We start from the raw sequence: 22,710 nt of genomic DNA, 5'->3' as shown, positions 1-22,710 counted from the left end.
ACACAGTCTTCAGTCTTCTAGACTCAAAAACACAAATTCCTAGATTTAGAACCTCAGCAAATTCCTGGATTTAGAACTTCAACCAAAATCCTGGACTCAAAATCATTCTATATCCCAGGATTCAATACCCTAACGAAAGTCCTACACTCAGAACCCTAACCAAACTCCTAGATTCAGATCCCCAACCAAACTCCTGGATTCAGAATTTCAGCCAAACGGATGGACTCAGAACCCCAGCCCTATCCCTGAATTCAGAACCTAAACCAACTGGATGGACTCAGAACCTCAACCTTATACCTGAAATCAGAACCTCAACCTTATACCTGAAATCAGAACCTAAACCAAATGGATGGACTCAGAACCCCAACCCTATCCCTGAATTCAGAACTCCAGTGAAAGGCCTGGACTCTGAACCCCAGACAAATTTCTTTACCCAGAACAGAAACACAGACATCATTACCACAAAATCCCAGACACAGCAATGCCTCATGGGATCCCTGAGTTGAAATATAAGTGCCACTATCCTGATGACTCTGAATGCCACCCTGTCAGACTATTTTGGACCTATGAAGTGCCTCCATCTTTACAGTGTGATCACTGATGCCAAAAACGACTGTTCTAAAATCTAAAAATATCCTTCAGCGTTTTTTTTTATAAAAGTACAAGTGACAAGGATCGATAGAGGTAAAGTCTTGTTGGATTTGAGGTAAGGGCAAATCTGAGACACTGTCATCTTGAATATTTCAGTGACATCTTTTAGAAAGATAGGTATTCCTGGGTACTGAGACCGAACAGAGTGTTCTTATACAGGACAAAGTGTCCAGAATACAGAAGCCCATAGGTTTGGACACACACACACACTCTTGCGCACTATGGACTCGTTTCTGTTTACATCATCCAGTGAGACGCCCCCTCAAAGTCAAATCGGTAACACAGACCCATTGGCAAGCCAAACTGGCAACTGCTTTGAATATGCAATTAGAACCTGTCACAACAGATTCGGCGTGCTGGGAAACATGGGATCCTGCCCAACTGTCTGGCACAAAGCGGCTCGAAAACGGTTCTGAAAAACAAAGTTTGTGAGAAAGTGGGAAAAACGCACGCAGTCGCATTTACCCCAAACTTCTGCTAATAAAAACAGACGTCTGTGGCAACGTCACCTTTGAGACTTTGCCATAGCAGTGTGGAAAAAAGAACGGAAAAAAGTGCCAAATCCCTACAGCCCAATCGAGATTCCATTACAGACTGTTAAGTGGGATTTCACAGGTATTTGACCTCTAATGGAGACAAATTTCAGTGTCCCCCACCACATCCATCAAACGCCTGGAGAAAAAGCAGCGCTGGCAGCGCTTGGCTCTGGGCGAAATCGGCCCACTGCAGAGGCAAAACCCACTGAGGGAAAAACAGAAATGTTCCCAGGCTGCAGTCTGGCAGCAAAGCAAAGCTGGGAGTGCTCACTCACTCTACAGTTTTCGAGGGATTGTGTTTTCATTAGATTCAGCTTTAACCAACAGCCTTCTAAAAGATTCAGATTCAGGAAAGCCAGTTATTATCCATAAAGCACCCACCATCTCTTCTCCTCTTTGCTACTGAGTGATGGATGGAAAAAAATGAGGATGAAGATAATTCAATATTCATACTAGAGGACTTTAGTTGACTTATAATTCCAGCAAATGGAGTGATGACTTCAGAAACTAACTCATCAGGCAGATTTCAGTATCTTAGAAATGGAGCAGGATTATGGATGAAAGTGATTAAGTGCTGATTTGTATATTTATTATTGACCAGGCCAAAAATATCACTGCACAGACGTTCACGAAGTAAACTGTCGGGGAATGTTGTGAGTAGTACAGTTTTTCTTAACTGAATTTAATTTCTTTCCCTCATTCTTAATAATAATAATAATAATGATAATAATAATGAAGAAGAAGAAGAAGAAACTAAACATATCAGGGACATTAAAATTAGTCTTAATTATTAAATAATATGTAAATAAATTAGCAATAATAATACTAATACATCATTTTAATATTAATTAAAATTACGAGAACTATAATATTAAGTAAAATAAATTAGAATTTATATTAAAAATAATAATTACAGTAATTTAGAATATATATCCTATTATTACTACTACTACTGCTTATTATTAGCAGTAGTATTATTATAATTAGTAGTAGTTGTTGTTGTTTTAATATCAAAATACAATTATAATAATAATATTAATAACAATAATAACAGTAAAAGTCAATAAAATCAATCAATCAATAAAAATCAATCCCTTTATGTAAAATAAAGTTTGTTGTTTTGTTGTTGTTGTTGTTGCTGTTGTTATTGTTATCATCATTATTTATATACATGATTACAAAATTAATAACAAAAGAGGAAATTACTAGTATTGGTAGAAATAACAGGTAGTGATTTTTATTATCACTGAAAAATAAATAACTGTAATTTGTATTTATAAATGAAAAAAAATATATATATATATTTTTCAACAGTAAATTTGTTCTGCTATTGCCATTATATATTATGGATGGGTTAGTTTTTTTTTTGTTGTTTTTTTTTACAAAAAGCAGCAAAACTTCAGTTGAAGCTCCAAGTCTGAAACGTTCTGCTGGATTCATTCAAAATGGGGTCGTTCCCTCAGTCATACTTCTCTAGAATGCTAGCATTTGGGTTAGCGTTAGCCACATCCATATTTGTCTAGGTATCCAACTTTTCTTGGTCCACTCTGATTAAGCTCCCTACACAGTTTCCTCATTTAAAACCAATCTAGTGCTGGTTTAGTCTGTAGAAATAGTCATTGGAGATCAACTCTGTTCTTTGCTAAGTTTCTGACATTGGAGAGGTGCAGCATTTCTGGTTCTAAAGCCTGGTGGAGTTTGCAACGATCAGTTCTGCATCGTTCTACTTCCACGTCTGAAGCTCACTACGGCGGGCTCATTATCTTTGAAGTCCTGGCATCAGAAATTTCAAGCTGTTTGTTATCAATAATTTAATCTGTCCAACTAAAAAACAGGAAGTCAGACTGCTCAGACAGAAAATGTTACAACTGCTCAGCCATTCAGTTATTCACTCTCCTCGACAGCGGAATAAGTCCGTGCAGCAGCTCCGCAGAGGGAGCTTACATGGGCTGATCAATGCTGAGGCCCAACTGGCTCCAGACAGCTCTGACTGACTACTGGAGGGTCATTAGCTGATCAGTCAAGGCTGTACGGACTGGACACTGACTGGATTTACAAGTCCTGGGCCTTCTGGGTATGTGGCGGTGGATGGAAAAGTCCACATCAAGGCCTCTACGTGATTATGCATAAATATGAAGGTGTGTGAGAGCGAAAGATGGGAGATGCTTTTAAAAGTGGGAATAAATTAGCCTACAAGGATGCAGAATCAGCAAACAAGTTTGGGCACATTATTAGCCTTGGCAGGGAGTCCTTGCACATACGTACACAAGATCTTGACTTAAGTGGGCGTAAATTATATGATGATACGTTATGTTTTTTGTTAGAGAGTATATTTCAACACTCAATACCATCAGTTAATGGTTTTATATTGTTTTCATGTCTTCTTTTTCTCAATGCCCTCTTACTACAATACCCAACATGCATTGCCATACAAACATTAGAAATCCCTCCATGCTTTATCATGCAACCACTGGGAATCCCTGTGGTGCCAACCAATCTGCTAACCCTGATCTATAGGCTAATAAACATAACAAAGCATTATTATGAAGAGCTCAGAGCTTCTATCTTTATTTAGTGCCAAATGGACACCAGATTCAAGCTTTATTACAAGCTTTTACCCTTTCGACCAGAGGAAAGAAGCCAAACTGAGGTAAGATGTCTTGATATCTATGTAGTTACCATGCCAACTTTATTTTTTTACCTTATCTGAAGTCATTTCTGTTCTGTCTTAATTCATCTCTCCATCGTAGTGATGACTTGAAGACAGTTCCCATAGTTTCAAGCCTGCAATAAGGTATTGCACTTCCTAGCAGTAATGTTAGCTATTAACTTTTCTTCTGCATCCACCAGCTAATCAAAAATGAAACATCAAACAGCCTGTTTCCAACATTTCACTCAAAAGCAGTCATAGTTTATCTCACATTCAAGATGCATCATCAGACGGTGGGTTTTTCTAGCCTCTATTCTGATTCTGAATATTTGAGATGCTTTCAAATGTAGATTTGGATGGGAAGATGAAAGTGAGCCATGATGTAGGGACACTACTCCATGGATTTGGTACCCGGCTTGGCACATGCTTTCATCAATTGGTCATTTTTGAAATAGCAGAAACACGTGCTTTACTTTCATCTGTGTGGACCTCCAAGAGCCTGCAGTCTCCAGGATCTTTGGATGTCTTCACAGTGTCCACAAATAATGAATTATGAGCTTTGTAATCCTAAAATATCCAAACTGACTAGCCAACACTGCAAATCCTGTACCAATCTGACTGTCTTGTCTGTTGTTTACTGGTCTCTGGTAGAAGCAACATGATGGTCAGGCTCAGTATTTTCATGTAGTTCAGCAATGGAGCCCTCAAATAACACAACCACAAGACCTCATCCTCTTTAACTGAATGAGATAGGTTGTTTAGCCAGTGGGACAAAATTCCACATTGTCACAGCATGGCTGGTTCATAGTTCTTTGTTTAAAAGAGATTAAGTCTTTGTCCAGTGAGACTAGGGATATTGGGCTAAGTATCTTGCAGCAGATGGACATTGTGGACCATTTCCTTTCCTCGTCAAACTACCAAATAGAAGTAACAAAACAGTTTGATCTGCTACAACATAATAGATATCGGTAATCTCAGTCTCAGATCAAAGTCTTTTGGTATTGAAAGTCTAACTGTTTAGAAGAAAGCTTTCCATAATAAGAACATCATACCAACAGTGAAACATGGTGGTGGTAGTGTGATGGCGTGGCGCTGCTTTGCTGCTTTAGGATCTGGGCCAAATGTCACAATTGATGGAACCATGAATTCTGCTCTCTACTAGAAAGTCCTGCAGAGAATTTCTGGTCATCTGTCTATGATCTGAAGCTCATCTGGTTTATTTACCGATTTTTGATGAGACTCTTGATTCGTGAGTATCATGTAGGGCAGTGAGGATGTCCCTGTGGCTTCTGTCCTTGGCAAGTATGTGCTATGAGTCACCAGATGGGTGGACAGGGTATCATTTAAGGACTCTTGACAGCTTGGCTCATTTCAAAATAGCCATTAAAACTCTGATAAAGGATAAACATAACAAATAACAAATATAAACATAACAAATATCTACTGAGACAAATAAAAATGTTGGTGTTTTTCCAGATTAATTCAACGTTGCATGATTAATGATGACTGTGGCTGATCAAGGATGCAGCACAATGCATCCCAAAAGTACCACATGTGCATTTTTAGGCATCCAATAAAAAAATTAAGCATGTTTGGAAAAGGCTGTTCTCATTTTGGAGATGACTTGTTCAGATAAACCACAACTATATGCGAGGTCTATACAACATGAATGAGACCGCACTTTGCTAACATTGATACATATTGTGACTATATTTTAACTTGGCCTGTATTATTGAAACCAATTAAATATATACTGTACTATATACCTTTAAATGGGCTCTATTTTTATCATTATGCAAAACAAGAAGTAATTTGTCCAGATGCTGTATCTCTAATTAAGAAGGAACAAAATCTCTAAATCCCAGTAATGGACAACAACAGATTCTCATTATTCTCAGCCAGTGGATAATCTAATCTTTATGCATAAAGACTCTTGGCCCAATTGCTTTGCTCCATGCATGCTGAGATCACTGCAGGGGTGGCAATGAGTGGTTCATAACAAGGTTGATAATTCAAGATGGAATCTATAGGGCTGGTCACTGGAGAAACATAGCTGAAGAAATGAAGCAGTTAGGAAAGTGCTGAATGGTATGAATTACCAATCAGGGAAAAGTACCAGGGTCTGGGAAACTGACTGACTGCTTTAACAGGTATAATGTTTTGCTTTTTTTTTCCAAAAGGTTTGTGTAATCAAATGTAAAATTCCAATTCCAGTTCCTAAAAGGTGGGGCAACATGTGATGCTCTAATGAAAGCAGAAAGCAGAGATTAGCAAAGCCTGTTTGACCTGTATTAAATGAAAACAGTACATAAACATGACACAATGTTTTACTTTATGAGCTTTATTATATATAAATATGCTCATTTCAAATATGATGCCTGCAACATGGTCCAAAAAGGTTGGGATAGGTACATGTTTACTGCCACGTTACATCACTCTTCCATTTAACAGTACTTAATAAACGTTTAGGGCCTGAAGACACCAACAGATCCAGTTTTGAACGTGTACGTTTTTGCCATTCCTTATATAAGACTGTAAGCACATGGGGCCTTCGTTGTTATATTTTGCACTTCATAATGCACCACGTTTTCAATAGGTGACATGGTCTAGCACCACTCCCTGTTATAATGCAGCCATGCTGTTATACATGCAGAATGTTTCTTGCCGTTAAGTGGATGTCCCTGAACAAGACAACATCTAAAAGGCAGCATATGTTGCTCCATATGTATGTGCATGTATCTTTCAGTATTAATGGCGCTTCCATACACGCGCCTGTTACCCACTAATACCCCCCCATACCATGACAGACTCTGGCTATTGAACTTTAAGCTGATAACAATCAGGATGGTCCTTTCCTTCTCTGGCCTGGACAACACAACTTCCATTTTTTCCATAAACAATCTGAAAAGTTGATTTATCAGACCACATTTCACCTCAGACTATTATAGATGAGCTCGAGCCCAGAGAAGTCGGCAGCGTTTCTGCACGTTGTTGACATGTGGCTTCCACTGTGCATGGAACAGCCTTAACTTGCATTTGTGGATGCAGGGGCAAGCAATGTTTATTGACAATGGTTTGTCAACCTATTTCGGAGCCCATGTAGTGATATCCATCACAGAAGCATGCTAGTTTTTGAGGCAGTGCCATCCGAGGGGTCAAACATCACCAGCGTTCAGTTGTGATTTTTGGCCTTGCTTTTTACATAGAGAGGTTTCTTCATAGTCCCTAAATCTTTTGATGATCTTATGCAATGTAGAGGGTGAAATACCTAAAATTGCCCCATCCCAACTTTTTTGGGATGTGCTGAAGGCATCAATTCCAGAGTGAGCATACATTAAAAAAAAGTGACGTTCATTAGATAAAACATTAAATGCCTCGTTTTTGGTTAAACATGGGTCCCCAAACCTTGCCCCATTAGACAAACAGCACTTAAAGCCTTCATCTTTGAGAGAGAGAGGAGAAAATCAAGCTGCTTCAGATCTGAAAACATCCACAGGTGTTTCTGTCCATCCTTCCACTGTGAGAAGACGACTCAGCACTGTGGGTCTGAAAGGATGTGTAGCTGTCAACTTCACTGAGAAAAGGAGACGGACACATCGGACAAAGAAGCTGAACAATGGACTGACACCCCAGAGTCCGGACCTCAACCTGTGTGGATTGTGAGAACAGAAAGTGCAAAAAACTTCTAAGACTTAACTTTGGAAATGCAGATTAATTTGAAAAAGTGAAAGCAAATCTGACAACAATAAAAAAAAGTGATATTATATTTAGTTATATTTATGCCAAAAAATCAGTTGGATATTAAATAGACAAAGGGTAGTTTCCAACTTTTGTACAGTACTGTACATACAGTACTACACATAACCACTGGGTGAGGTCTTCATCATATTCAGCCACTGGTGCAAAAGGCCACCAAGGAGTCATCCCATAAGAAAAAGCACCATAATCTAATCTACTGACTGTGGCCAATAACACGACCTCCGTCATCCCGTAAGCCTCTTATGAAAGCTATTGATCACGCAGCCGAGCTCTGGAGAGTAAGAATATACGGTAGAAAAGCAAGAGCTACAATGGCAGCCTTATCAAAGGAGCCATTAAGCGCCAGCTACAGGCAGCAAGAAAAGGAGCTTTCATCTCTTAATGTGCTGGGCGATTAGATTAGGAGAAACAGAAAATCAGCGAAGCTGTTAGTGACCTCACCCTCCACCATCCCAACACTCCCCCCCCAACCTTACTCCACTCTACTCCTGCTCAGTTTGTAATTTACTTTACTAAGCCTACCACAGGTACGACTCCGATTCATTCCTGCAGCGACCAGACATTAGTTCGAGTAATTAGAGTCAAAAACCATTAGACAGGAAGCAAGCTTTGTGTTTTTTTTTTTTACCCTCTCTTTTCTCTTTCAGCATCCCTTCCATTAATGGAAGTGTGCATTCAGAGGAAATGGTTTTGAAGTACCTTCCTGATTCTGACTACCGAAACAAAATAGGGAAGAAAGAGCAGGTCCATGTGCTTCAAAGGCCCCCAGAATGAAAGCCAACATATTCCATTAGATGGGTTCTTACTGGCGGCTTATGAGCTTGAACTCCAACATTAGACTCCAGTGGCTTTATGGGCGGAAAATGTCTTTCAGAAAAAGTACTACATAATTGCAAATTTGGAATATATTGTCAATTTTTTTTCCAGTTGATTTCATGCAAGTCATATTTTTAGGCCAAGAATGCTTAATATGGTCTTACAAAGGTGGAAGAATATACACACATCAGGCATAACATTATGACCACCTCCTTGTTTCTACACTCATTGTCCATTTTATCAGCTCCACTTACTATATAGGTGCACTTTGTAGCTCTACAGTTACAGACTGTAGTCCATCTGTTTCTCTGCATACTTTGTTAGCCCCCTTTTACCCTGTTCTTCAGTGGTCAGGACCCCCATGGACCCTCACAGAGCAGGTACTATTTGGGTGGTGGATCATCCTCAGCACTGCAGTAACACTGACGTGGTGGTGGTGTGTAAGCCATGCTGGTGCGAGTGGATCAGACACAGCAGTGCTGCTGGAGTTTTAAACACTGTGTCCACTCACTGTCCACTTTATTAGACACTCATACCTTGTCGGTCCACCTTGTAGATGTAAAGTCAGAGACGATAGCTCATCTGCTGCTGCACAGTTTGTGCTGGTCATCCTCTAGTCCTTCATCAGTGGTCACAGGACGCTGCCCACAGGACGCTGTTGGCTGGATATCTTTGGTTGGTGGACTATTCTCAGTCCAGCAGTGACACTGAGATGTTCCAAAACTCCTGCAGCACTGCTGTGTCTGAGCACAACACACACTAACACAATTGTAATGTGTGGGGGTCTGCAGAACTCTAAAGTTATAGACTTAGTAGAAAAGACAAACGTGTTTTAAAAAAATCAAATATTATACACTACACACACAAATACATGAATTAATAATGAAAGAAAGCATATAAATATTATGTCAACAACAAATTATTAAAAAAAATATATATAATATAGATAAAATAAATAAACCCCAACATAAATGAAGTAGGGTGACATTCTGAAATTTTGTTTTTCCAAATAATTAAAAAAGTGTTAAATTTAGTCCCACAAACACATCAATTAAAATGGAATTCTAAAATGTTCCCATGTTCACTTTTTACTATTATCAAAAGAGCTTGTAGATAGTAAAAAAGCAAACAAACAAACAAATAGGCCACACAATTTAAACCTAAATGAATCAATTTCAGTCACCTACATTTCAGTAAATGTAGGTGACAATCTTTAACTATTTTTATTATTTTTTACCATTTATCAAAAGATCTTGTGCATATAATTAATAAATTAATAAAAACTGGTCCAGTTTTGCCTCTGTCCTGTGTCCCCTGTGGGTGTCTGGCCAACAAAATCATACCTCAGGCTGAATAGGGAGCAGGGCTTCGCCTCCCTGTCCAGCCTGGGGCTCTCTTTCTCTGGGTACAGCGGGCAGTGAGGACCCCTGGCAGGGCCAGTCCATACAAGCCCAAAGAAGGCAGCCGTTACAGAGGACAGTGAACAGAACGTAGCTTATAGCTAATATAGGATGAATTCACAACAATCCATTGTCCTTATAAAGAGGCGTTCCCTCTGTCAGAAGGATGCAGCAGTTTGACCCTTATTTTATCTCTTCTTCAGTTGCACAGTGGTCAAAAGGTGGATCACTAAACTTACAGCTTCAATCCTGTAACTGAAAAATAACTGAGCCACTTTAAGGAGTTAAAGGCCCAAATTTGACTCATGTACTAAACAGTATACATGCTCCACTGTCACTCAGCCAACACATTCTATGTGGTTTTCCCCTTACTCCCAACATAATTTGGTGTCTGCTTATTAAATTTGGAAATGGAGCTGTGAGGCTTATTAAGCTAACGAGTCAGATAGCACTTAAATGGCCAGGGCCCACCAGCAGGCCCAAAGATTTATTACACACTTCTATAACTAAGAATAGCTCTGAAGTATTACTGACTTGTAATACTCTGATTAGCTCTAATGCAGTAAACTCCAGCCATCACCTAATGTTATCTAGAACCAACAGGAACAAAAATGTACATTAATAAAATGTGAACTTACAGTGAACTATAAAGAGGACTCAGTTTTCTTTCTGGTCCTTTGAGATCTCAGACCACTTCATGTTCATATCACAACTCCATTAGAACTCAGACCTCTTTCACAGCACTCATGGTGTGCGGAGTGCTCACAAAGTGGGCAGTGTTCTCTGATAAATCTGACCTTTCAGGTGGCCAGAGGAACCATCGGACACGCCTACTGCTCTCCTTTTGGCTGCACTGAAATGATTGGCCAATGTGCATCACGAAAAATGGGAAAAACCCGCAGTGGTTCCGTTTTTGGCTGTGCTCATTACTGATCTCCACCCGGTGAAAAACTGTGTCAGTGGAGAATTTTCATTCATTCAGTGTGAATGAGACTTAAAATTGCATTGCATGCCCAGCATGAGCCTTTAACACGGTTAAATCATGCAGACTCTCGCATCTTATCGCTTTAATATGCGAGCGCTGCTGTCCAGACAGACTTTATCCTGAGTAGAACCTTATAAATGATCCCTGGTGGTCTGTTTTTGCTAAAGTGCTGAGGACTGTGGCTGTGTGTATAGTGAGCCTCAGGGTCTACACCATAAAGCAAAGCTAAAGCGGTCCGGGGACGTGGTGGTCTTAGCTCGGTTCGTTTTTGGGGCTGTTTAGAGGGGTCTGAGTTGGTTTGGCGTATTCACATATGCAAAATGAGGTAACACTTTCTATGAATGTCACCTTTGTAAGCATCTATAAACACATTTAAAACATGTTATAATGTATTCATAAGGCATTATAAACATGGTTATAAATATTTATAAAAAAGATTTACACTGAATTACACTTTATAGCCATGTTCATTATACATTATGAATTGTTAATATAATGCATTATAAATAGTGTTAATAACATGTTATAATGTCAGTGCCAAAGAAGTCAGTCCCAGCTTGGAGAGCGTAAAGTAAAGACAAATACCAAGCTAACGGTGGTGTACATTACCTTTCCCACATTGGGTAAAACACTGATGGCAGCTCTAGTTTAAACTCTGACATTTGAAGCCTGTAATGTGCTTTACTGTGAATGTTTTAGTGTTTCAGTAAATCCTTCAGTAAATACTTCAGCTTGAAGCCTCACTCTTAACACTGGAGGTGGCTTTAGTACAGTACGCTTCACTTTACTTAGAGTGGACAGATATAACTTATGAGCTCTTATAATTTGTTATGAACAGTACTTATAATGTATTATGTTAACAATTCATAATGCATTATAAACATGGCTATAATGTATAATGCATTTTTATAAATATTTATAGCTATGTTTATAATGTCTTATGAATGCATTATAACATGTTATGAATGTGTTTATAGATGCTTATAAAGGTGACATTCATAGAAAGTGTTACCAAAAATGACGCAATGGTCTGAGTCTACTTCTGGCCCAAGTGTGAAAACGCCCTAAAAGAGTAGTAATAACCATCTTTGAGTTGTGTCTATTCTTTTGTCCATTTTATTGATAACCATGCATCACACAGTGTCAGAAGTGGAAAACTGTGTAACATCTTTTACAGGGCTCACATCCTAACTGTCTTTCTACATTTTATTTTCACTAACTTATGTTGGCCCATGTCCTTCCACATATCGTCCTCTGGAAGCTCTGGCCGTGCAGCTGTCCCAGAGGAGAGTGGAGCTTGGCTTGCTGTTTTTTTTTGGGGGGGTTATTTGGTGAGGTTGTCAGTTTTATGATGTCGATTCTTTGTGCATGAAGTGATATTTCCATTTTGATGGCTAAATGAACTCCTAATCCAGAGGCTCCAGTGACTCTTTGGGAAAAAAACATATTTAGAACAAAACGGATTGGCTTTTTTCGTCATACAGAAAGCCAGCTTATACCTGGAGTTCTCAATGTGAGCATGGGCGCAAAGTGACTACAGAGTGTAAAATGACATCAGAGATCTATGAATATGTGTATGTGGATTACTGCTGGGGTTGATAATTCTTCTCATCAGTAGGCACAGAATGGTTTTCAGGCGTTGTAAGCTCCATGCCAGCCTTCTTACTCATTCCTCCTCTTATCCTCCGTTGAGTATCGATGGCAATGCTGGTTTCCTCCAACCTTCTCATTCTGGCCTATCACCAATTCCTTCATCACTAAGACTTTGCTCTGTACCACATTGTCATTCACCTCGCTATCCAAAGTGCCTTAAGTTTCCCTTGCCAGCTTGCAGTCTCCAATTCGTCACACCAAACGATGTCAAGTTATTAATTAATATCAAATAGGTTTGCTTATGTGGTTTCTGTACGGTGGTTTCTGGATAATGTAAGATATACAGATATATAATGTGAGATTTGTTGTCTTGTAATAAAACATTCTGTCCACACTCAGACAAATCAACTCCACTCATCAACCTTATTCTTTGTAGCAGACGAGAGAAATGTGGTCAGAGTGCTTTCTGTGGGTTGGTCAATCACTACTCTACAGCCCATGTCTGAGATTTAAGACTGAAGAGAGGTCAGCCCTGATTTATTAAGGAGAGAAATTACAGGATCTTTAATAAACAAAGTTTTTTGCATGACCTTTACCAAAGTGATTTATTTCATACTTTTGCAAACCCTTGATTCTAAACTGGCCCTTAGCTACTTGGCATTTACTTTCAAGTCTTTACCAATAAGCATGCTCCATTTAGAAAACTCCAGATTAAACAAAGATTCAACACCTGGTTTTCTCATGAATTGGCAGTATTACTTTCCCCCGGGAATAAAGCGCAGGGCCAAGATAGAAAAAACCAATGTCCTTTTCCCCAACAATAAATAAAGCCAAATATATGTGTTATGTAAATCAACAAGTTTGATTTGTCCCCTTTTACTGCTGCAACAGTGTCTACTCTTTCAGGTAGGCTTTCCACTAGATCAGGGGTCAGCTCTTTTACTGCCCTGTTGCGGCTCCACAGCAGAATTAGATTTTAGGTGAAAATGACATAATGCTCCTTTGCAGTAAAATAAAGCTCTGCTGATTGTTCTAGCACAGTTTTAACAATACATGGTCTTGAGTTGTGTGTACTGAACTGCTTATTCACCCTGAAGATTGATGCGCAGACCGCTGGTCACATAGCTAGCAATGCAGACAACAATCTCACCTAGGTAGAAGCTAACGAAAAGGCAAAGACAGAGATTTAAGACGAACATCGATAATCTGGAGATAAATGGACTTATTTTCATTTATAAGCACTCCAGCCAGTTTCCTGACACATGTAATCTGCAAACACTAAAAGGTTTTTTGAATTTTCATGTCCCACCTTAAATAGTGCAATCATTAGCAACATAGGCTTTGTTCACACAGCAGGCAAAAGTGGCCCAGATCTGATCTTTTTCTCTGTATGTGACACAGATATGTGATCTGTGTGTCAGTGTGAGCAGCAAAAACCACACTGAATCTGACTTTTTCAATTCTGATTTGAGACGCTTTCATATGTGGTACTGAAATCCGATACAGATCTGATCTGGGGCAGTGTGACTCAGTCTGAACAGCCAGATTGGAATTCATGCGACTTTTACATCAGTCGGACTCAACATTCGTCATAATTTTGCACTGCTGAGACTCATAAACATTTAGGCTGATGTTTCTGTACCAAAAAAATTAGAAGAGACTTATCTCAACCACCGTAGGAAAACGAGGCTACAGCGTCAAAAAAAAAAAAAAAAGTTTAAAGAATCCGAGGACACAAACCAAAGAAGTGGCCGTGGCCAAATAACGTGCCCTTTTTACGGTGAATTTGAACACTTTCTGGGTGATGAGCTGTCAACCATTGGAACTTCATAATCGCTCCTGTGATGCTGGCGAAGATGAAACTGAAAACTCCAGGAGTGACTGGCGTTCACTGGCTGTCATGATTGTTCACCTCTGGATGAGCCACGTGAAGCATTGTTCTTTTGCGCATGCGGGTCGGTTTAGGAGCTGATCTGTTCACACTGATGTTGCATATATGCCACAATTAACAGACAATGTGAACAGCCAAACAAAAAAATCGGATGTGGTGAGAAAATCACCAAATCGGATTTGGGCCACTTTTACCTGCTGTGTAAACGTATCCATAGTTACATTCAAACAAGAAGCTGGTGAATGAGAAACGACTTCAGTCTTGTAAAAAATCAAACACTGAGACACAAAAACTATTCTACTTTTGCGGAAAAGTTTCCTGCCGGAGATGCGAGAAAAGCGGCTATAGCTGAGCTAAAGCCTAGAGCAAAGTAAGTCTGTGTTTTCATTTATATTAGCTATATTGTTAGCATAGATTAGTACATTAGCACATCCTGAGACATATTTACAGCCAAGATGGTGAAACGTTACTTCAATAAAATGGACACGAAAGGTCATGGCGTCCCAAGGTGGTAAGATTTGTGATGATAAAATGGCTCTTCTTAACATTTGGGTTGCTGACCCCTGCACTAGGAACATTGCTGTGAGGGTTTGATTGTATTGAGCCACAACTGCGTTAGTCTGGTATATCGATCTTGTAAAGAGAATACCCATCTATTGTCTAGATTTAGGACATTTTTAAAAAGCTCTGCCTGCATAGCAATACTCACAAAAGACTAGTGTTTGCTCTTAAAAGTCCTCTTGCCAGATATAAATATATAAAAATATTTAAAAAAAAATGATAAAACAACCAACTTGAGTAAAGATGTATCAAGTCCAAAAACCTCTCATGAATAAAACTGCAGCAGAACTTCTTAGATCCAGCATCTATCAGCGTAACAACAGAAGTTGTTACTCACTTTTGGATCCTTTTGGTATAAAATAAAACGCTGAAGCATGTGATACCTTCTATTCCTTCTACTACATAAAGAGAATCTCAAAAGTGAGAGATATGAACAGCAGTTCCGGAGCTGAACCAACAGAAGAATGAAATTAGAGCTCAAAAAGTCGTTTGGGAACAAAATTTGAATGACTACAATAAAAAAAAAGTAGAATACATGTACTTGAGTAGTGTATCATTTGAACATGCAAATACATCATAATTGCACATCAGCCCATTTGACTGAATAAATGAAGCTAATCACAACCCAGCTCTGTCCACAGTATGTCACTTTAATACACTTTAATACAGAAGATGAAGAGTCACATTAAATGCCCCAGAAGTCTTATGCCATTCCTGTGTAGCCATAGAAACCAGTTCTATTTTTAAAGACTTGATAATATCTTCTCTGAAAAAAAATCCTATTTTTATCTTCTTCTGAACTCAAGGAAGTGCAGCAGGTATTACTTCAGTCACGTTTCCAGGAATACTACACAGACATATTGCATAGCTCTCATAGGACTTTCTGAATGTGACTTCTACTACAAATTCATTTCTTTTTAATGGCAAGAAAGCATAGGTTTTCATCATTTCTATAAGTTTCCCTGTGCTTAGAAAAGAGTCAAAATTCATACGTATTAGTGGTCATTAAGAAGTTGCATGTTGAAATACATGACTATATAACATGTATTATGATAAAGGTGTCAAGATAAGACCGAGAGAATGCATTAACAAGGCTGTTCTTATGAAGTATTATTTTACTTCCCAACATCAGAGCAGCACAGTAAAAATGTAATTCCAGTTACATTAAATTTCCCCTGAGATTTTTCATATAATTCAGGGAGGAGCCTATAAAAACTCCACCCACACCATTATGCTGGTAATGACTACAAATTCTTCACTCTGTAAATTGTTCAAAGCATCATTTCATAGTTCTGTTGTGTTCATTATCATTTCAAAATGTGGACAACAGTAAAAATGACATTTGCTTTTACTTTTAAGGCAAGAAAAACAGCATTAGGCTATAGAATGAGTAAAATTAGGGTGTAAAAAAAGAAAGACTGATAGAAAGAAAGATAAAAGAGTGGGCGAATGTCATAACTACTCCTCTAAAAATGAGATTTCCCATCAACGAGTCATTGAATTCAAATGTTGCCTACCAAATAAGAACGAATTGGGTCTATACATCAGTCAATTGGAGCTATATTGTTTGCACACATATGTTAAAAGAAGAAACAGAATAAAATTCTTTTTAATAAGATTTTACTTTTAGGCAAAAACAAACTTCTAAGCAGAATGTGGCTAAAAATGTACGGTTTAAAAATTTTAGTGACACTATAAGACAAGAAATTTTCAGCTATTTGAATGGTTATATGGAATGAAATGGAATAACAAAAAAGTTCAATATCATTTACTGATTTGGTCAAGTTTGGTATCGATTAACTATCTCTTCACAAACTCACTGTTTTCCGGCTAAACAGGTAGAAAACTACATGAATAATATTGTGACTAAGCTAGCAATGCTAAGGCTAAGGTAACAGACGATTAGCATGTGTCTGTTTATCTGAAAGACCTTAAATTGACTGCCTTTCTTGTTGTAAATTTCAAGCCACATGTCATCTACTACGGCTTTTTATGGTCTGGTAATGCAATAACAGAGAGTTGATAAGCTCAGAGGCACTGAGCAGTGCTGGAAGTTGCTGACTGGCAAGGTGCGTCAACAGCAAATGTCGGTGGTGTTGTGTGGACATTCATTAAAAACACTGCGCCTCATTCACCAACTGGTTGTAAGAAGAAATGTTTTCTTAAAACCCATGTTTTCACGAAGATTCTGACATTTCATTCTTAGGTAAGAACAGAATCTACACATTCTCAAGAGCATGAAGGTGTGAACAATTTTGCAGTTTAAGAATCTGACGGAAGCTTTTTCTTAAGACCTTTCTCAAGAATGGCCCAGTGGTAGCCTCAGGAATCGAACCTCTTCCAATAGATACATGAAAAGGACAGACAATGCAAACAAAGCACCCAGTTCTAGGCTTTTTGGGAATGTTCTGCACTGGAAAATCTTACTAACAGAATTAACATACTTTGAATTAATTACATGTACATAGGTCTGTTTGCTGGGTCCGAATGGATGTTGAACACAGACATTAGAGACCATTGTGTAAATAATTTCATTTAATTTCATTTCATTTAACAATAATAACAGTAATTACTGAACTTTATCCCTAACTAAACTTTTTGTGTCACTAAATGAGTGTAATGTTGCATTTCTCGTTCCCTTTGAGCAGTGATTTGCATTCTGTGGCTTAATTAGAAAAGCTATTAATTTGCTTTTATGGTTAAAAAAAGTGCAAGGGCAGGTCAGAAAAACTGCATTTAATTGGAACAGAAACGCCATGCAATGTTGGAGCTAGAAACATTTGAAATGCACTTCATAGGGCTGTAATTATTTCTCCATCCAAAGTCGCAATGCAACAAGTCGGATGAAGTCATAATTGGCTTGCTGTGCTGATTGAGGCCTGTAACAATAACAATTTAAAAGAAATGGCTGAGAGTTTGCGCTGGAGAGAGCAAGTGAGTGAGTCAGAAAGGAAAAGAGGGAAGGGAGAGAGGAGAAAGAAAGAGAGGTAGAGGTAGAATAAAATACCGGTGAGGTTCTTGAGGCCCAGCTGCCGGAGGCCGAAGTAGCCGTCTCGCCTGTAGTTGAGGAAGATGGCCAGAGCATAGCGGCCTTCGTACAGTTTGGTGCCGCGGATGATACGCAGGTTCTCCAGAGGCAGATAGTCAAACTGGTTCAGAGCCACCAGAACATAACCCGTCACCTCCCGGATCGACTGTAAGGGGGGACAAGTCAGAACAGTCATTTAGAATAAAACCTTTGGTTCAGTTTTATGAATATAGCTTTTTTTCCCCAAGAGATTAATAAATGTGGATTATATATAGATTGTAAAAGGGTTCTTTGAAGCCAAGTCATAGAAGAAACACTTTTGGTTCAAGTGGGGAACTCTCAGGGCCTTCAAGACCATGCAATTTCTAATTCATTTGTATGTAATAGAATTTTATACATGCTATATTTAAACTCTGCAAATATTGCAGTAGTATGTTTTGGTCCAATCTCCCACTGTTCAGGCCTTCAGGATCTGGACAGAAGACCTTAAGTGTTAGATTAACATAAGCAGTAACTGATGAACCAAGTAATATGTGAGGGCAATTTTGTGACAAAAATGTCACTCTAGACCTTCTGGAAGTTCTACCTATATCACTGACTTCAAAGGGTAATCCTACCAGGTCGCAATTGGTTTTAGAAATGGTGACTGCTGAATTCCAGAGCTCATTATTGCGAAATACAGGGTAAAATATATGTTAATGTCTGTTATAAGCTTCAGATAAAACATGTGGAATGCCTTTTACAAGGTTCAGCGGTCTGAGTTTATCATAGGTTTAGCAATATAAAAACAATTTTAGGTGTTTCTGACTAAAGATTTAAGATTTGACTTGGACTCGCACCTCAGAGGTTGGACATTTACCTCAGAGTTGTCTGAGTTGGACATGCATCTCAGAAACTTCCAACTCAAGTCAGACTCACACCTGAGTGACTTAAGACTTAAACTCAAACCTCAGAGACTTGAGACTTAACTCTGACTTGAACCTCAGAGACTCGAGACTTGACTCAGGCTGCAATTTTAGGTTGCAATTGGTTTTAGAAATGGTGACAGCTGAATTTCAGAGCTCATCATTGTAAAATACAGGGTAAAATATATGTTAATGTCTGTTATAAGCTTCAGATCAAACATGTGGAATGCCTTTTACAAGGTTCAGTGGTCTGAGTTTAAACTAGAATGGCCAAAAATTTTTAAAGTGCACCAGATTAGTGCTAACATACTATTAGTAATCCCATGAGGGTGCTAGCGGAACCATAGAGGTGAGTTTTGATATTTTTGGACTGACCTGAAAGATAGTCAGAGTTTGCCACTGTTTGGTACCCTAAAGAATCTTTCATCGAAAGGTTAAATATTTTTGTAAATAAGCTGTGCATCTGTGAAGAACATTTGTACAGGTTCTAGTGTGTTTTTGCTAGAACCATTTTGGGAATTTCATTTTCAAAGAGTGTAGATTTACATGTGTGGCATTTGGCAGACGCTCTAATCCAAAGCGACATACAATTTTGATCATTTTACATAGGTAGGTGAAGGTAGTGTCTTGTCCAAGGTCTCATATTGGTATAGCGTAGGGTGCTCGCTCAGGCCGGAGATTGAACCCCACTCTACGGCATAGAAGGCAGAGGTGTTACCCACTATATTATACCAGATAAGGAACTGTCCATCATGACGCTAAATACAAATTCTAACAGGAATTCAGGTGAACACATTGTTTAAGACTTTCTGCAATTTTTTATGCCAAGGAAGCTTTGAGTTGAAGTGTTGTTCTAGAACAAGCTAAGAAATTATCCAATATGCTAGAAAGTAAGAAAACTACTAGATTTTTAGCCTCAAGTAGATTTCTACAATTCACACTGATTAGCTCTGCACTTTTCCTGCTTGAAATATATATTTTTTTAATTATAAAAAAGCTAAAAACAATAGCAAATATGTATAATATAGCTAACAAGTAATGGATACAAAATGGAAGCACACTTGCCTAAAAACCTTGGTTCTTAATCTCTAATAGACTTGCTCATGTGGTTTCTTACACTGTATTACACACTGTTATCAACAAAAATCGACATAAGTATGACTGCATTTTCAGCCACATGGCACTGCCAATCTAAGTGACTTTTTGAAAAAAATCTTTAGAAGACAGTTTTCTACTACGCTCACAGCTTGGCTCAAACTTTCTTCCCAAGATGACCGCAGTGGCACTAATCAAAAGAGCTTTAAAAGCATTTTAAGACATAATAGTCTCTTAAATGCCAGCCCTTCCCCTGTGATACCCTTATCAATCACTATGACAGCCAATCCCAGTTTTTAATCCTGGCATCATTAGCATTGACAGAGAACAGGTTTATGCCATAGACATGGCGGTGCTTGTAGACCTGTCACACTGCTCACTGATAGAGCTCACATGCTGACCGCTGCTCTAAACATGGAGGAAAATGTACTTTATTTCGATGACACAGCACACCGACAGCTGTCACCTGCCAGTCAAGTCAACGGTGGAATCCACAAAGGGAACACTTGAGCTAATCATTACTTTCCATAAAGTACAGGACACTGAGGACACTGAAGAGGTGGATGTTGCTGTAAGGAAGTTGTTGTGTGAAAAAGGCATTAATATGCTATCTATAGGACCAGTGTACCCAGGCATTTTGGAGGGGATCTGTAGCCCTCCAGAAGTTATTCCAAGCTAAAGTAAAGCATCTAGACTGATTTTGAGTCGTTACTGGTGTGTTAGTTTAACATTAGAGTAATATGTAGATGAACACCCACAAAGTAAAACAGAAAGAAATGAGACAGCAGAAAGCAGAAATTGGGACTTAAGTCAATAATTCAGATTTGGATTGCAGTTGCATGAGTTGCATGTTGACTGACTAACTCAGCTCAGACTTAGTCTTACTATAATTGACTCAAGCTGTAGATTATGGGTTTGTGAACTTTCATTTTGTATAAATAATATCATAGGTTCAGCATTATAAAACCAGTTAGAGAGTTTCTGACTAAAGAGTTAAGACTTGACTTGGACTCGCACCTCAGAAGTTGGACATTTGCCTCCGAGTTGTCTGAGTTGGACATGCATCTCAGAAACTTCCGACTCGAGTCGGACTCACACCTGAGTGACTTAAGACTTAAACTCAAACCTCAGAGGCTTGAGACTTAACTCTGACTTGAACCTCAGAGACTTGTGACTTGACTCAGACTGAAACCTCAAAGACTCAAGACTTGACTCAGGCTCACATCTCAGAGACTAGAGACTTGTCTCAGACTTACACCTGAGAGACTTGAGACTTTTTTTTTAACTTAACCTTTTTTTTGAAGGACAGATGCAAGTTGTACAATGTACAACTAAAGCATTGTTTCTCCTTCCACTTTTTTTCTTCAAAGTCTCTCCAGATGCAGCACATTCCTCAGATCCCAAAGCCACTGCTGGAATAGGGGCTAACCTCTGACTTCCACTCCTGTAAGATAAGGCATTTGGCCAACAACATACAGAGGGAAATGTCTTGGCCTTCATATTTTATTAATGGATAAATTTATGACTACAAGTAGTAAGTAATGGATCTGGTCCATTGATATTTAGTCAAATATTAGAGTCTAAAAGGAATTTAGTTTAAGGCAGGACCAGAACTGATGGCTAAGCATTTCCGTCTCTTGTTTACACTTATCACATAAAGGAGAGATGTTGGGATATATTACGTAAGGCTTGGACACTCAGACTCACACCTAATAGACTCAAGATTGGATGCAGACACACCTCAGAGACCTGAGACTTGACTCAGACTTGCATTTAAGTGTCTAAAGAGTCAAATTAGATCTGCACCTCAAAGACTTTAGTCTTGACTCAAACTCACACCTTAGAGACTTGAGACTTGACTCAGACTCGCACCTCAGAGAGTCAAGACTTGACTCACACCTGAGAGACTTGGGACTTGACTCAAACTTACACCTCAATGGTTCAACTCGGACTCACACCTGAGATTGAAAACGCAAGACACAAGACTTGACTTAGACTTACATCTCAGGGACTCAAGATCTGATTCAGACTCACACCTCAGAGATTCAAGACTTGACTAGGATTCACCTGAGAGACTCAAGACCTGACTCAGACTCAAACCTCAGAGATCCATGACTCGACTCAGACTCGCGCATCAGAGACTCAAGACCTGACTCAAAGTCACACCTCTGAGATTCAAGACTTGACTCCGACTTACACCTCAGAGACTCAAGACCTGACTCAAGACCTGACTTGGATGTACACCTCAGAGACTTGACAATAAACTCAGACCCAGATCTCAGAAATTCCAGACTTGTCTCAGACTTGCGTTTCAGAGACTTGAGACTTCCTCAGACTCATATTTCAGAGACTCAACACTTGATTTTGTCTCATACCTCAGAGAATCAAGATTTGACTTCTCCTTCTCCTCAGAGACTGGACACTTGTTTCAGTCTCGGATCTCACAGACCTGTGATTTGACTCACACTACAAACTCAAAGATTTGACTTGGTCTTGCATCTTGGGAATTTGAGACGTGTCTTAGACTCGTACCTTAGAGACTTAAAACTTGACTCAAACTACCATCAACTCAACTCAGAGACTTGAGATTCGACTGGGACTCACAGCTCCAGAATTTACGCAGACTTGCATAAAGTCATTTGTAAGAAAATTAGAGACCATTAACAAACACATAAATATATAAGGTAGTTTACCATCTGTAAATGCTAGTTACAAATAATGCAAATTAGTTTTTAAGTTCCAGCTCATCATTTATGAACACTTGTAATGAGTTGCCTTATTTTCACCACAGTTCTTGTGTAAACAGATGCTGGGATGTCTTTTTTCTATGATGTGGCATC

At 38.9% G+C, this 22,710-nt stretch overlaps 1 protein-coding gene across 1 annotated transcript in view; it reads right to left on the bottom strand.

Annotated features, from left to right (window-relative positions):
- Window positions 1-22,710, bottom strand: part of si:ch73-383l1.1 (receptor tyrosine-protein kinase erbB-4) — a 316,113-nt gene that overhangs the window by 101,201 nt on the left and 192,202 nt on the right. The window contains exon 3 of the mRNA XM_036564034.1: window positions 17,850-18,036. Coding sequence (XP_036419927.1) covers window positions 17,850-18,036 — 187 coding nt within the window. The remainder of the gene's footprint in view (window positions 1-17,849; window positions 18,037-22,710) is intronic.

This window comes from Colossoma macropomum, unplaced genomic scaffold (genome assembly GCF_904425465.1).
Source record: "Colossoma macropomum unplaced genomic scaffold, Colossoma_macropomum, whole genome shotgun sequence".
Taxonomy (NCBI): Eukaryota; Metazoa; Chordata; class Actinopteri; order Characiformes; family Serrasalmidae; genus Colossoma; species Colossoma macropomum.
This window is presented reverse-complemented; position numbering and strand designations above follow the sequence as displayed.